This window comes from Armigeres subalbatus, chromosome 2 (assembly GCF_024139115.2).
Source record: "Armigeres subalbatus isolate Guangzhou_Male chromosome 2, GZ_Asu_2, whole genome shotgun sequence".
NCBI classification, from domain to species: Eukaryota; Metazoa; Arthropoda; class Insecta; order Diptera; family Culicidae; genus Armigeres; species Armigeres subalbatus.
Genome location: NC_085140.1, coordinates 462921637 through 462939610, shown reverse-complemented (window position 1 = coordinate 462939610; position 17974 = coordinate 462921637). Strand labels below are relative to the sequence as shown.

Below are 17974 nucleotides of genomic sequence, written 5' to 3'. Positions count from 1 at the left end.
GACCGGCTACTACTCATCACCTTCGCTCACTGTTCAGTGCCCTCTGGTCTTTAAAAGAGGTCGCACAGACTGAACACTTAACATCTAGCATGAGACAACGGACAGGACATCCACACAACACGAAAAGTTTTCTCCTTACCGGGGCGGGAATCGAACCCAGTCTTCACAGCACATGCGTCTAAACGATTGATGTCGCTAACCGCACGGCCACGAAGCCCACATCTTCACGCCATTTTCGAAGCCCACGTCTTCACGCCATTTTCGCTGCAACGACAGCATGATCTGCGTTACTGCTCTGTTCAACACGTTCCACGTATCTCATCTTCGCACATTTCCTGAACGATGTTGTCGGGATTTATGCTACAAGTGCTGACCGTTGAGATCCAACTCCGTTCTGCCCTGAATATCACGTGCCCCGGTGTTTCTTCACAGTTCGGACAGGCCGGACAAAGTGGAGACTCTGCGACTCTATGCAAATACTTCCTGAAGCATTCATGGCCTGACAGGAACTGTGTCAGGAAGAAGTTGACTTCTCCTTGTTTTCTGTGCTCCCACGACTGCAGGTTTGAAATGAGCCGATAGGTCCACCTTCCTTTCGAACTACTGTCCCAATCCTGCTGCCACTTTCGCATCGAATCGACTCTCGCAATCTTGCGTGCTCCCATCGTCCCACGAAGTCCATAGCAGGCACAATCTTCCTCCAATAAAATTTTGATGGGAGTCATGCCTACTATGACGCAGACCGCATCCATCGAGTCAAGTACGAGACACTGAAGACGGCCTTACTGTTGAGGTCGAAATACGTATCTGTCAAGGTACAATTAAGGTCACTCCTGACGGAATCCAAGTTTAAAAAGTGCTCGCGATGACCAAAATGTGGAAAAAATATGCCAAGGAGGTTGACTGAGTGCGTACAGATGACCAAAATGTGGAAAAAATGTGCCAAGGAGGTTGACTCCGGAGGTGTGCAACTTTTGATAAGAGGAATAAAAAAGAAGGTGCGATTTTCACTAGAAACAAGAAGAAATAATTTGTATCAATATTTTTTCCGTAAAGTACAGTGAATTACCCTTGTACGAGATACAAATGATTTTATTATTCCGGATTCTAAATGGACATAGCTTTCCCAAGTAACCAAAAGTTCATTTAAGAGTACGTTTTTCGCTTAATCAGCTTGACAGAGCTGCTTAAGCGAAAAACGTACTCTTAAAGGAACTTTTGGTTACTTGGGTATGCTGTTGATCCGTGTCAGGTTCCTCTTCGTGATTGCTCCTGCCGCCCAAACGGGGGCACCGTATCTGAGTATAGAAGTAGAAACGCTGGCTAGGAGTCTCCTCTTTCTGCTACTAATCGCAAAGCTATTCGCCATTCCTCTGATCAATGCTGTGGTGGCTTTTGCTGCCTTATCGCAGGCGTAATCGACGTGGTTGTTGAAGTTGAGCTGGTCATCGATCATCACCCCCAGATGCTTTACTTCTCGCTTCGACTCGATGGTGACCTCCCCGACCGTGATTGTAGTCTGCTGAACTACGTTTCGGTTGCTGATTATCATCACTTCGGTTTTATGGTGGGCTAATGCCAGCTTTTTTTCCGCATATCCAGTTCTACACTATTCCTATGGCCTCCATGGCACGTACTTCCACCTCATCTACTGTTTCTCCGATTACCAAGAGTACCAAGAGTAGTAGTCTAAGCTGCAATAACCCGTCGTACATAGCATTCCACAACGTCGGTCCCAGTAAACTAGTGTCCGGTTCTCGAAATAGCTCTTTAGAATTCTGTAAAGGTATCCCGGAACTCTCATCATGTGTAGAGAGTTATCTATTGCTTCCCAACTCGCACTGTTGAACGCATTTTTTACGTCTAAGGTAACCACAGCGCAGTAGCGGTTACCTCTCCTCTTTTGCTTCTTGGCTGCTTCAGCTGCATCTACGACTTCCCGGATAGCGTCAACTGTGGATCTGCTCTTTCGGAACCCAAACTGCTTGCTCGATAATCCGTTATCGCCTTCTGTGTAGATAGCTAATCTGTTGAGGATGACCTTCTCCAGGAGTTTTCCGACCGTGTCTAGCAGACAAATAGGTCTGTAGGACGATGGGACTCCGGGTGGCTTACCCGTCTTCGACAGCAATATTAGTTTTTGCCGCTTCCAGCAATCGGGAAAGTTTCCTTCATCGATGCACTTCTGCAACGTGCTACGGAACATATCCGGGTTTGCCTGGATCGCTGCTTTCAAGACCAGGTTGGGGATACCATCTAGTCCAGGAGCTTTGTTTGCTTTTAGGCTTTTCGCAGCAGTGATGAGTTCCTGATTCGTAAGCAGGGCTTCATTCGTACTGGTGTGGGTGGCAAAACCGTTGGCTCGAGGTGTGGAAACAGACCTTCGATAATTGTCCTAAGCTTTTCTGTGCACCTCTCTGGCGGTATCGATGGACTTCTAATCTTTGGCATAGCGACCCTGTATGCATCCCCCCATGGGTTAGCATCTGCGTTACGGCAAAGCTCTTGCATGCAGGCTGCCTTGCTGAGCCTAATTTCCTTTTTGAAAGCAGCTCTTGCTGCGCTGAACACAGGTCTAAGCTCTTCTCTTTCGACATTGTATCAGGCTCTCTGCATTCTCCTCCTTGCTCGAAGACAGTTGCGACGGAGTTCGGCGATCGTTCCATTCCACCAGTAGACTGGACGGCGGACATGTCGTGGCTGTACTTTTCTCGGCATGGTTGCATGGCAGGATCGAGTCAATGCTGCAACCAGCTCGTCTGGACTCAGGTTTACCAGGTTGCGCTCAAATCTAATTGCCTCTGATAGCACCTCCTTGTTGAAGGTTTCTGTCTTCCACCTAAGCTCTTTGGTACCACACTCACGTGCTTGCATCGCTACTTACTCTCCGACGCAGTATCGGACCGCCTGATGATCGCTATGTGTATAGCCTTCGCAGACTCTCCAGTTTATGTTCCTTGTTAATGCAGGACTGCAAAAGGTAAAATCAATGATGGACTCTCTGCCATCTCTCCGGTAGGTACTCGTCGATCCTTCGTCAACCAGATCTACGTTTAGCCTAGCAAGTGCTTCCAACTTCTTTGGTTAGTGGCTGCCCTACTCTAACGCCCAGGCATTGAAGTCATCAGCGGTAAGCTCCACTACTAACGTATCCAGCATCTGATTAAACTGATCACTTGCCCAACGTGGGGGTGCGTAGCAGCTACATATATAGACACCGTTAACTTAGAATACTCTACAATTGTTTCCTATTGGCCAAATCGGACTATGGGCTCAAAAGTAATGACCAAAATACTATTTGTAATAATGCACGAGAAAGGCACCATCACCGCTAGGTGGATTTCATCAGGGTTAGGGTTTTGAATTTGAAATTGAATTGAATCAGGGTTTTGATGTTGGTTTTTCATTATAGCACCCAAATGAGTGCCATAATGCAACTCAGATGAGTTTCATAATGGTCATTAAAGCACCCATTTCGTTGGTATGGAAAGATAGGCCGTTTTATCGCTGGTCTGAAACATTCTGCTTATAACCATTTGTATAAAACAAATTACTTTCTGGAAATTTTATGGGCTTACAGAGGTCCTTTCGGATTTTCTAAAGAACTCTCTCTCTACTGAATTCTCAGGTGAATAAATTCTCTACGATTTTCAACACAATCATTGCATTTCCAAGGCATATTATAGACATTTTTAGGTGACGTAACATCCATTGCACATTCGCATATATTTCGAATAATTTGGAGACAATCATCGCAAATATAAAACATTTCAACCCTTAAGCACTTCAATGAGGTTTGGAACCAGCAACGTATCGATGTTGCAGCGGGTAAATTACTCTTGTAAGGGCGCAATGAGTCAACTATGAAATCATGGGCAGACTATACATTAATAAACAATAATATATTCCAGAACTCGTAAAAAAATCTTAAATGGTTTAAAGCTATTATGATTAATTTCCGTAAATAAATTATGTTACGGACAGTTTATAATGAAATATATGTTTCAAAAATTAGGCTTTCAAAAGCATTTTAAGCTTACGAAAAGTTTATCAACATGTTTCTTATGTTTAATTTAGAAACCGAGGCGCTGATCTGTCATTATATGCATCTGGAAGTTTGTCTTTTTGACATAAAAACTAAACAGGAAACACATTTATTTCTGCTCCATATCGGGTATTATGCGGCATATTCGCATATGCGCATATTCAAAAGCGAATAAAGTTTCAGTTGATATGTAAAACCATTAAAGAAAAACGAGATGTAATCGAATGCATTATAACAACAATGTATTCAATACAAAACTTATTTGTAACATTGTAAAGAAACTATTTATATTGCAACAATTGATGCACAAATGCAGTACTCGACGAAAGATACAATTCTATAATCGTAAGGCAACATGAATCCCATACAAGTCAAATAGCGGCGGCAGTTGTTTCGAAAATAATCAAATTTTAACAACCTTCAAACAAAGTGATTAGGTTTCCTTTAGCTCAACCGGTTGATGTGTTGCGATGAAGAATACCCATTTCAATGTATCGACATCCTAGTGCCTTTGTTCTAAGTAGTGCATTGATGATATTGATACGCAATGCAGTTAAGGTGCCAGCTCAAACCCAGAAGGAATGTAATGTCACGAAGAGGCAAAAGAAATATGAGTACGTCTGCATTGCGGTACATTCCAAACGTATATGGTCTGCTGCCTCCGGATTATAATTACCTTCTGCAGAAACGACACTCACAAGGCTAATAGATCGTCAAGTATGAGACACGGCCGTCAGAGCAATAATAAGCTCATCTAAAACTAAATTGGTTGACTAATTATTTCTTTACGTCTTTCTCGCTGGTGCTGGTCTTGCCATCATCATAAGCTGACTTTAATAAGTGCCTCATTCTGATCTGTATTTGGCGCAGATGTCTCGAGGCTCACTGCTAAAATATTAAAACACATGCAAACCCGAGAGGAAAATCTCGTTAAAAATATACGATTCTATTAGTGTGTGCCTTTTGATTTGGATTATGAGACATTCGAGCTTGGATTTATTTGTTTTATAGTCGTAGGAATAATGTCTACTAGCGGAGACACAATATTTCATATGGAAGACTTCCACACTTCTCTCGGACACAAATAAATCATCGGCCAAATAAACCTTTTTCCTGTGAATATAAAATTGAAAACGGTGGAAACGCCCGAGAAGTGTTTAATCGTTGGGTCATAATCTCACTCGGAATCGCAACCACACGATGAGTTAGTCTACTGTAGAACGATAGATGTTTAACATGACGAGATCATAAAATACAAATTCCCAGGCGCTTGTATCACTGGCGTCTCAAGCTTTCGTTTTTCCCGTAACTGAAAATTATCGACATTCAAGCTGATTTTGTTTCCTTTTGGATGGTTTTTATTTTTTGATTAATTAAAAATAATAAATCATAACGAAACGAGAAATCATAACAATGATGCCTTTGGGTCGCCATCGCCTTCGTTTGCTTGTTTGTTTATCGCTTTGTATTAATGGCAATAAAATTTTTCTGATAATTTACTCATCGGACCGGATGGGTTGCATGAGAAAAAAACAAACACTAGTGACATTAAATCTTCTACTCAGACCTGCCTGGGATAAAACTTATTCTCCGGATAATTTTGGCTGTTGTCGTTATAGAAAAATTATAGTTTTCAGAAGTAATAAAATTTAACTTTGAACTTATCGTCAATCGTCGCGCAGTTCTCCCTGCCACCTAAACGGCCAACTCAAGCCACCAGAGATAAATGTTCGCTCGAAGGCAACCTTTTCGGGAATGTGTGTTTGATTTAAGTGGATTAAAACGATCAATTCACTTGTCGCTTTAGACGATTTAATAGTGCCGACGCCACCGGAATACTCGTGGAGTTTAATGAGACAAGGCTCTTCGTTTCTGTTTTTTTTCTCTTGTAGATTTTATTATTTTCTATAAGTTTTGTAGTGCCGCCCAAAACGATAGTCCAACTTCAGTCGATAATCAACCAAAAAGACTAAAAACCGAGAACCATGGGAAACGACCGTCAGGCAGGTATGTTGCAAGTCAACCAATCAGAAGAGTTTGTTAGAGATAACTCCCAAACGTTCATAATGGTGGGTTGGTACGCGCACATGTCCGAAAACTACCAAACGCTCCACACTAGAGCGAAATTCCATGACAGATGGGCAATTAAAAAATTTATGACTGAACATCGAGGTTAAGCGTTTTGATGGCCTTTCCGTTTGGAGCTTCATGTACAATATAGCAGCCGACACACAGCCGGTGATGGTGTGATTTCGCATGGGGTTTGCGTATAGGTCTTGGACCCATCAGGTGAAACTAGAGATTGATGAATATTTAACGGAAAAGCGAATATGCGAAAAGTATATTTCTATTCCTGGGGACACACGATTAATATTTGAAGGAGTTTAAATGAAGTGTGATGCTTTTTAATTCTATTATGTGCCTAAAAATTATTGATTATTGATTCTTTTACTGAACCTGGGAGCTGCGGAGAGAGTTAAAACAATTGTCAAAAGATTACCAAAATCAGCTGGCAAAAAGTATCCATCGCATCGAGAGAGGTCTTGAACATTTTGAGCGTCGCCGAGAGAGTACACATGTAAATCAGCTTATACTAGGCAATTATAGTTCATTTTAAAAAAAATAATTTTCTGGTGTCATTTCATCTCTCAAGCAGTGTTGTCCTCTCTCTCAAAAATTAGAAATTTTCCATAAATTTGAAATTGCCAATAAAGAAATCAGGGTATGAGCAATAAATAACTATTAAAATTCCACTAATAATGCAAAATTTCCATAAACAATAAAGAATTTTTCACAAAACAAAAATAAATTGGCACTTTTAGAAGCAAAAATTGCAATTATAAAAGAAGAATTTCCCATAAAAAATATCAAAATGATCCACGGAAAAGTACAAAATTTCCATGACTAAAATCAATATTAGCAATAAACAATTACAAAAATTTTCCACAAAATAAATATCTTTTCCACAAAAAAATTAAAACTTTCCACGAAAAAAAAACAATAAAGAGCAAAAAAATATGAAAATTTCCCCACATAAATATAAAAAAGCAATAAAACTGAGCATTTTTCATAGATTCTTTAAACTCGTTTAAATCTCAGTAAATTTTATCAATTTCATTACTTTTTTGTATTATGGGAAATTTCCTCTTTTTATTAAATTAAATTTACAAAGTATTGATTATTTTGTGGAAAATTTCCTTTTTTAATTAAATTAATAAAAAATTGATTATTTTGTGGAAAACTTTAATTTTGTAATTGTTTATTGCTAATTTATATTTATATTTATATTTTTGTATATTTTTTGTGGGACATTTTGATTTTTTTTCTAGAATTAAAAGTTAAGAAGTTAAAGACTTCACTATTCCATTTTAACTTTATTTTAACCCCTAAGACGCTTAATGATAATTAATCATTACTTCTTTTATAATTGCAATTTTTGCTTTTAAAATTGCTATTTTATTTTTGTTTTGTGGAAAACTCTCAATCGTTTATGGAAATTTTGCATTATTTGTGGAAATTTTATAATTACATATTTAAGCTCTTTAAGTGGAATGTCTTCAATTGTCTAAGACGAGTTTAGTACACTCCATTTAATTCCACTACGTTTTGTTATCTTTACAGATACGTATTTCGACCTCAACTGTGAGGATGTCTTCAGTGTCTCGTCGTCTTTGAAGTCGAGTCAAGTACGAGACACTGAAGTCGGCATTTTTTTTCAAATCTTTGGATCATATGGCCTAATAATTAACAACAATTATTGATGGATCATATAAGTAAAAATTATGGATCATATGATCAAAACTATAAATCAAATGACCAAAATTATGGATTATAGATTATGGAAAATTATTACTGAAATTATAGATCATCATTACGATTCAAAATTGCGAACATTTCTAATCTAATTAATTTGAAAGCATCAAAGTAAGCTTGGTATGGACAATAACAAAGAGTCACCAAAATATCAATCAAAGTAATCGCGGTACTCCGCCAGCAGTCAAAGACATGTAGGGGAGAACGGTCCAAAATTAATTATATATAAATTAAGCTTTTTCGATGTTTTCGCCCATATAAACAAAAATACCCAACCATTTCAACGTATGGGTGCAAAATTTACAAACCCAGTTACATTTCACAATGATCTTCTATTCAAAACAATAAGGTTTTCATTACTTTCTAACGCATTTAAAAAATGTTTTAAAAATAGGCCTGGGGCAAAACGCCCGGATGGTGGTCTAAAATGACTCAATTGCATGTAAAATGATGGTGAACGCATGGTTGTTTGTTTTTTCTTAATGGATTGAACTACAATCTTACGGATGTGGTGGAAGAATAGCAAATCGTTAAATTTGAGTGAATATGAAGGGATTTTGATATTTTTTTTTACAATGGAGCTCAATGATGGATAACTAATTATGAATTGTAATGGTAATATTCGTTCATAAATGTACTACAACAGATTATATGAGCGATTTTATGAGTGAGGCCATTTTGCCCCAGGGGTGCATTTTGGACCGTTCTCCCCTAGTCAACCATCACGAACTGTACTGCCCATGATTTCATAGTTTACGTAACAACCATTGCACTTTCACGTTTATTTCGAATAATTTAGGGACAAACATCGCTAATTTCAAGCCGTAAGCACTTAAATGAGGCTTGGAACAAGCAACGTATCAACGTTGCAGCGGTTGAACTACCCTAGTAAACGCGTAATAAGTTAAATTCGCTGAAATCTCGAATGGTTGATACGTCAACTATGAAATCATGGGCAGTGGAGTGACAGTTTATCAGCAGACTCCCGTTTGCCTAGCAGCATGATAATCTCTACAATTCTCATTAGAATCCGAGAAGAATTCTCAATGGAATCTCTGAAGAATTCTCATTGGAATCTCTAAATTTTTTCTTCAACAACCCTTCGGGAACATATTCTTCACGTTATCCTTGGAGGATTAAATCGGAGTCCCTCGACTATTCGCATCGGGATCCCTTGACAGATTGCTTCAGAATCTTTCGACGATTTGCTTCTACATTCCTGGAACATTCATGTTGGAATTCCTAGAGGCTTTCCGAAGGAATGTTTGCAACATTCTCGTTGGAGCTCCTGCAACATTCCCGTCTGAGTTCCGGGAATATTCCCGTCGGAATTCCTGGAGGGTTCTATTCGAAATCTCTAGAAGATTCTCATTGGAGCATTCCCGTCGGAATCCCTGAAACACTCCCATTCCAATTCCTGGAAGATTCTCATTGGAATCCCTGGAACATTCCCGTCGGAATCACTAGAATATTCCCATTGGGATTCGTGAAACATTCCCGTCGATATACCGGAAGGATTTGGAATCCCTGGAACATTCCTGTTGGAATCCCTGGTGGATTGCCTTCAGAATCCCTGGAGGTTCGCTCCGGTATACTTGGAGGATTCTCGTCGGAACCCCTGGAACTTTTCCGTCGGAATCACTAAAGGTTTCTCATCGGAATCCTTTAAGGATTTCTGTCGGAATCTTTGAAGAATTATTGCATTATTTTTCTCATTTGAGATTTATTTATCAATATTCACTGCCGCTCGGTGAGAACCTGCACGTGCTGAAGGGGCTATAGCCCCTCTTGGCATTTGGACTAGTTACGCCAATGAATACAGTCTTAATTCAGTAAGTGTAATCACATCCATCACATATTTTCCGAGCGCTACTACACTGACGCAATAGCAATATGCTATCAATTTGAGTCGTTGTAGCAATCATCGGCAGGTTAACAAACACAACTCGACACTGTGGGCTACAACAGAAAGCACGTGCTTGAAAAAATAGAATATGAATGAGTGTGATTGATCAGTAATTGCTTTTGGATTGGATTGGACCGGATTTATCTCATTAACACTAAAGCCCGCAGTCCACTGTTTGTCATATTGGCAAATATTTGTCAAGTTTATCTGGACATCTATCAAACTGATTAAGAATCGAAATGACTTGACAAATGTTTGTCATCATGACAAACAGTGCACTGAGGGCTTAAGATAACTTATTGAAGTGGTAAAATGTTTGAGAATTTTTTAAAAGAAGCTCAAAATAGAGAAAATATATGAAGGGGCTATAACCCCCCCTAGGCATTTGGACTAGTTACGCCAATGAATACAGTCTTAATTCAGTAAGTGTAACAAATAGAGGAACATTTCAATCTGCATAATGTCATGTCATATTGTCAAAAAAAATGCGAGCCAGATCCACAGAAGCGCACGCACTGAAAACATACTGGAGACAGATTGATGACATTTTGAAAAATCAAATATCCCTCTATTAGTTACATTAATCGTTTAGATGGTGTGGGATCGAAGCCCAAAGTGTAGGACAACTATGCTCTCAAGAATTTCAACATATGTAAATGGCATGAATTACTTCTACAATCGGCACGTTAATTTATGCACTGCAGTAAATTGACGGAATTTTTACAATTAATTAAAATCATGTCTTTATTAAGGAGACTTTCAGCAATTAAAAAAAAAGTTAAATATAATGATAATTCGTTGTGCGAAAATCGTAACGTGTACATTGAACACAGAGAGGAAATTTTCGTGTTTCAAGCAAAACATCTTGAAAATTGCATTCGATCGAGCTCGCAGCTCTCAGAACCGAACTGGTCTTTCGATCGAAAAAGTCGTTCAACCGAATAGGTAATTTGGCCGAAGTTTTAGTTTGACAGAAAAAGCCATTTGGCCGAACGGATCGAGATTTTTGGTTATATTACCTGTTCAGCAAATGACATTTCGGCTGAATAATGATACTTTTGTCCAAACTACTTTTTCGGCAAAATAACCAGTTCGGCCGAACGACATATTCGGTTGTATGATCTATTACGCCAAACGCCCAAATTTCCAGTTCAGCTGACCGTTTCGGCTAACGGTTCAATTTTGGACAAATGAAATTTTCGGCTTAACACATTATTTGACGAATGACAATCAGATAAAAAAAACCTTTCTTCTTTTGACCAATTTCCTCTGGAAGGACAGTGCAAAGAATTACCTGTAGAAATGAAAAAAATATCTATAGGCAAAATTCTCAAAAAATCCGAAAAAAAATTCAAAATTTTCCAAAAAAAATCCTACGATATTAAAAATACGTTCCCGTTGATGTATTGAAAATATTCCGAAAAAAATAAAATTAAATCTTTCAGAAACGAACACATTGAAAGTATCACCACGATGATTCACGCCGCGCCGACGATTTTTGGACCAGATCAAATCTGTACATGGGAGATTTTTTTTAAATTTCCACATGGCATTATCGATTAACTGTGAATAAACGTGCTTTCGGGATAACATAGATAAAAATGGATTTCGCTTAATTTTGTCAAACAAAATTGTGTACCCGGTGCTTTTTCTGGATACGTTTGCAAGAACATTTTTTTGAGTTTCTGCGTGCTTCATTCCATCAAACCTTAATGCAAGGACGGAAACATAATTACCTACAGTCCGTAGAGGCTTATATCCCAAGCCCATAACAAGAATCATATTCCCTCTCTTACTAATTTAATAATAAGATTATGTCGATTGTACATATCACAAAGAAACGTGGCTCCGTAAAGTGTTATACACGCCTGAGCCTACCAAATAAACGAACTAAAAAAAAATCATATGTACCTGTTCCACTTTCCGGAAGGTTCAACGTGAACAAAGGCTGCTGGACATCAAAGCTCTGCTTTTCCACACTATCGAGTTGAATTGGTACAACCCGCGTACCGTATAAACTATCCGTACCTACTTCATCCATAGGATCAAGAACTGTCAGATGATCCAGCGACGCTTTTCCTATTTTTACAAAACCATGTCTCTTCCACATGTGGAAATATCATCGATTAGCCGGTCCTGTCGGAAGGGAGCTGAGTTTTTTCTGCTCTTGAAGCAAGCCAATCAGCGCAACCGCAGCCGCAAAACGCACCCAGATTCCTTTACGAGGTTGTCCATACCCAAAAAAGCGATCCTATGTGTTTCAAAACGAGTTTTCACCGCTTCGCCACTAGGACTTTTGGGCATCAATCCATTCTAGCGCGGCGTCGCCCATCCAGGACCAGCGAATTAAAATTTGGTGAGAGAATTCCATTGCATCGGTCAAGAATACATCATCCAAAATTTTAAAAAATCTGGTAATAGTCAGTAAAAATTATATTTTTGTGTTTAAGACATTTTAAGACATGTTTTGGGCTGAGCAACTTCTGTTGCTGAAAAGACAACATTTCAGAACGAATAAACTATCAGCCCAAAACGTCAGGCCCATATATTAACTGTCAAAAGTTAATCCAAGTGCCCTGCGGTGTTCTGTTAAAGCGTTTGAAACCATATTATACCACTTTATTCTGTAAGTCACTGTACGCTTCCTCGTTTCCTGAAAGAAAATTAAATATTGATTCTTCATTTTAGGACCCAATTCGCGCGCTGCAGGCACTGCTTCTTTTGACGTAGGACTTACGTCTCTCTTTACTATACCGGGTGTCATTCCAAAATATTCAAATCGACCGCGTTACGCTGTGTTGAAAGATTTTAAACGTTAATAGCGTTCGTCTCAATGGACGAATTTCTGCGGTAAGCCCCTCAATCGACAGATTTCAAGTATGCCTTTCATGTCCATGCTTGATAAGACCCGAAAAATTGTTTCAATAGGCATGAAACTGTTTTCAATGAAAAACATTGAGATCAAGAGAACCTATAAATATGGGTACCGCATAATTCTTGCATCATTCCATTACCACGTTCTCATTGGTGCAGACACCAGCGAATGAGCAGCCGCTGGTTCTGCCGAGAAGCCATAAAATAGCGTAACGCGATTTTTTCCTTTCATTCTGTCTGGGACAAGCGAAGCACCCGCGTCATCGAGTGGACAGCACTCACACCTTTTAGCCGGGAATGAAGTCTGATCCGACCGCTTTTCCGGCTCGACACCATCGAAGCCACCATCATCATCCAAAACCTAGCCAGTACAGCAGCAGTCCACCCTACAGACCCGACAAAGCAGCAATGCTGAGCAGATACCGGCAGCAGCAGCAGAGTCGAGCAGAGACCGGCCGGCATCGGTGATGAGCCGAGACAGGCTGAAGAACAGCCACATGATGCAGCATGTATGTCCAAAAACAAACGGTTCTTCAGAGAGCCAATAATAGAGATTAATATCAAAGCTTTCAGTACCCTTCGGGATAGAAATTGTACTTAAAAGCCAAATCCAATATTCTAGTGATAAAATTTTATGCGTGATTTTCATAAATAGCGTCAAAACTATCAGTGGATAATTTTTCTGATTTAACCACGAAGGACTTCTGCTTGACCATGCCTAAAAAAACATAAAATGTCCAAATCTCTCACATAATATTTGAATATTTGGATTAAAAAAAACACCGATTACAGCTCAAACATTAATAAACTATCAATCGATTTTTTCATCAAATGTTGGATTTTTGGCATTGATCAAGAAATATCTAGATAAACATTGTTTGATAGTGACCGCACACAAAGGAAACGTGACTGAATGATCGTCCCATGTTACCAATTCTAAATCTTATCAACCGAAATCCAATGTTCGGGTGTTTCCTTCGAATTACTACTAACAATGTTGTCTCAGAAAAGAACACGTACTTCTCACCTGAACTGCAATTCTAAGCTCGCTTGCCCGGCTTATTGGCCTGTATCAAGCGAAAAGTCCCGTTAGGAAATAGACGCCAGCAGCGAGCAACAAGCGTAAAAAAGAAGAAGCCCTTCTCGAACGCGTTGATGATGATGACGCTTTGGCTGACAAAGAAGCGGGATACAAGACACTGGCTGATTGGCCCACCAATTGGGAGGCAGAGAAGATTCAAAATAAGGTATAAAAGAAAAGTGCATTCGCTCGCTTCAGTCTTTTTTATACCACCACTAGAAATTCGCGGTTATTTAGAAAGATCGTTTCCTTACTTTTTGGACTTAGCCGAAGCAAACAGCCTTTTTCAAGGCTCTAAGAGTTAAAAATAATGTTCTCCTTCAGTCGCTATCGCACGGATTAGGAGGCCCTACATCCCCTGCTGGGCCAACTTGTGGCTTATTTCAGGCAGTCCTTCAGTGGGAAGGTTGCCACTGTCGAGGCTAATATTCCGTGACCGGACAGATACTTCCTGAATTGTTTTTGATGATTTTTGTTCGAGATAGATTTGATTTCTGTGTCGGTTTGATGAGAAGATTTTGCCAAGGAATGGTATGCAACGCCGATTATTTATCCAAAATAGTTGATATGAGAAATTTGGACATATTGTGTATCTTAAAGGCATGGTCAAGTCCTACGTCCACTTAGCGGTTATGTCACAGACATTACCCACTGTTCGTTTTTTACATAAAAAAAATCTTGCGGTGGACCAAAAAGCCCGTAATTTACATCGATCTGATGTCCGTGTTGGGAATGCATGAACGAGATTGGTTGGTTCTTAAATTTTGTCTGGGTGTGACAATCTGATACACAAAAAATATCTTTCTACAAAACGATGTATTATCGCTGAATTATTGATTAATTTGCGTGATGATTCAACGTTACGTCTAGGGCTAACATAACCTCTCGTTACCCTAGCAAGCGAAGTAGTTCGAAATCTGTTTATATAAAAATTGCAGTGCAAGTTAATTGAGGACAAATTGAACTATAGGAAAAACAGGCGATTTTAATCAATTGAACAAGTGCAGGATCAAACAACAATGTCGGGAAAAGCATATAAAACATTTCAATAAAATATTGCTGGTTCCAAATGAGAACTAATATTCGGGTTTGCATACACACATCAATCATTAATCATTAATTTCCGACGAAAAATATCATCGACAATCAATTCCTGACAGGCAAACAAAACGCTACATAATTGACGTTGATTACCAACGAACCAAGAAAATATAACAGTTTCTAATTGTCAGGCTTAAGTTACTAGATGTGAGGAAGGGAGAAATTAGCAAATTTTCCAATTGATAAATTTATCCCCCTTTGTCCGTCTACTCCTTCTCATTATGGTCGAAGGGCACATTTCCTTAGGGCATAATTTCTGCAATCTTCCCGGGTGAGCAGATTTTTTTTTCCTCTATCACACAGTTGGGGTTGTTCGCTTCTCATATTTTCATCATCAAAAGAGCGGTAAATTGATGAATCATGTTCACTGCACACTATCGTCCTCCGCCTGTTTCCACCCCCAGTTCAATGACAACCCACTTCTGCTGACCATGCTCACGTATATGCATTAAACATTAAGGCTCAATGCGTTCGTTCGCCGTAGCTGTCCATAACTCTTGTATTACAGGTTTCGATTTCAACTTCAACTTGAGTTACAGCTGGACAAGTTCTGAGCACTGCACTCTCTTCCCGGTTCGGTTCGATTCCAATAAAGGTTCAGCTGGTCCCGCGCGCAAGTGATTGGCACGAGTTATTTCCTCGCAAGAAGGAAACACGTAAAGTCCGCCGTTCGGCTGGAGATGGACAGAAATTATAAATTATGACCATTTGTCCATTGAAAACCCATCGACTCCTGTCGTGAGGCGAAAAATTCGATTTGATCACGATTCGCACCGCTACCGAATTGAGCCAAGGGCAAATTTTTTCCTCTGCGAACCCACCGAAAGGGACTCAGCTCCATATTAAAAGGCCAACTCTCTGCGGTGGTCAGCAGCAATGAAGAAAGAGCAAAAAACACGAGATGTGTCGTCCTCTTTTGTACTTGCTTCTGTATGAAATGTAGAAACTGTCAGAACGGTAATCCCTGCAGAATAGAGTAGATTTATTGATATTTGCTACTTTATGATATTTCTATCAAACATTTACGATAATGGTGCGCATATCGGAAGCAATAGCGGGTGGCTGTCGGGGAATAAAAGTGAGAGCTGCAAACCGAGGAACCCCTCGCATGATAGTGTCTCGTTTGATTGCAAGAAGCTGACACACCGAGAGCAAATCAGAGCCGATCACAGTGATTTCAATTTGCAGAAACAGTGGGAACAATGCTGGCTGAAATGAACATTCACAAAATTGGAAAGAATATATTTGTGTAGGGCCCTCCTTAGCCGTGCGGTAAGACGCGCGGCTACAAAGCACGACCATGCTGAGGGTGGCTGGGTTCGATTCCCGGTGCCAGTCTAGGCAATTTTTTGTCTCGACTTCCCTTGGCATAAAAGTATCATCGTGCTAGCCTCATGATATACGAATGCAAAAATGGTAGCTTGGCGTAGAAACCTCGCAGTTAATATCTGTGGAAGTACTTAATGAGCACTAAGCTGCGAGGCGGCTCTTTCCCAGTGTGGGGATGTAATGCCAATAATAAGAAAAGAAGAATATATTTGTGTAGGAAAAGATAGGAAGGAACAAAAGTTTGCATTAAGTGACGTGGATTGTATTGCATTCCACTTTGAAACAAATTTTTATGGAAAAAAATCATTTCAGCGTAGAATAGCGTACATTTCGGAATTTCATGTTTAACACCTTGTTTACTCGTTGCCGTAAGGTTTTTCACTTTAGATAAAAACATTTTCTCAATAAAACACGGAACACCTAGTCTAAGGGATGAATGCATGTATTAGATAATTAGCAAATAAAATTAGTTTAAACATAATAAAACATTTTCTCAATAACCTGACAATTATGTCTAGAAGAAAAAAGATTCTGCTATGTTAATAAATAGTTAACTTAGTAACTAAACAGTCAACTTAGTTAAAAAGTAAGACCTGCAAAGTTAAAGCAACACTGAAAAGTGACTAATGAGAAGTTATGAGTCCCATGAGAAGAGAGAAACAACAATGGAGAAATAGGAATCGATAAGTCCACTAAAAGGAAATCAATAATTTCATTATCAATCGAGAATTGTAAATAAGGAATTGGGCATGGGAAGAGAGAAATGAGAACTGAAAATTCGGTACGCGTAACGTAAGCAGTAAGAAGTAAGACATGAGATGAGATAAGTGAAAAGTTAGAAGCAAGAAGTAAAATATGAGAAGTAATAAGCGAGACACTTGGAGAATGAGATGTGACAAGCAAGAAGTGTAATGTATGAAACAATGAATGGAGTGTGAGAAGTAGGAACGATACGTGAGAAGGGCAGGGAAAAAAATTAGAGGGAAGCAGGAAGTGAGGCCCTCCTTAGCCGTTAGGTAAGACACGCGGCTACAAAGCAAGATCATGCTGAGGGTGGCTGGGTTCGATTCCCGGTGCCGGTCTAGGTAATTTTCGGGTTGGAAATTATCTCGACTTCCCTGGGCATGAAAGTATCATCGTGGTTAGCCTCATGATATACAAATGCAAAGATGGTAACCTGGCTTAGAAACCTCGTAGTTAACAACTGTGGAAGTGCTTAATGCTTAAAGCTGCGAGGCGGCTCTGTCCCAGTGTGGGGATGTAAAAAGAAGAAGCAGAAGAAGGAAGAACGAGCAAATGAAATTTAAGAATTGAGAATTGAAAAGCGAAAAGGGAGACGAGAGAAGAAAACAGTGGTGTGGAGACTACCCCTAATAAAGAATTTTATGAATGGATTCATGGTCATCCAAGAAATCCCAGGAGTAAGATGCCTAAAGATCTACACGCGTAACTAAAGATCAATTGGACTATTTTAAATATGGTACATGCTCTTTTCGATGTAAACACGCACAGAAATAAATTGTAAATTCTACAAAATAAAGGGTCAAAATCGACAAACATGTTTGTTATCTCAGGGCTTACAAACATTTTTGTTGAATTCAACCCAATATGTTTGTTGTTCTAACAATCATGATAGTTTTTAATTTTATTTTGACGTTTTGTCGTTTTAACAATATTTTTATTAGTTTAACAAACGTGTTTGTTAAAACCACTATATATTTTGTAGAGTTGCCAATATTTTTTCTTTACATTTGAGGTTAAGTTACAAAAACACAAATATTTTACAATGCAATATTTTTCAATTTTTATTTGCAAACTATGTTCA

At 39.2% G+C, this 17974-nt stretch overlaps 2 protein-coding genes across 2 annotated transcripts in view; one reads left to right on the top strand and one right to left on the bottom strand.

Annotated features, from left to right (window-relative positions):
* The window catches only part of LOC134218345 (uncharacterized), a 132008-nt gene that overhangs the window by 61786 nt on the left and 52248 nt on the right, over positions 1–17974 (top strand). The window lies entirely within an intron of this gene.
* LOC134210526 (uncharacterized) lies at positions 300–725 on the bottom strand. The gene has a single exon (XM_062686564.1). The coding sequence runs from the start codon at positions 723–725 to the stop codon at positions 300–302; it is 426 nt and encodes a 141-aa protein (XP_062542548.1).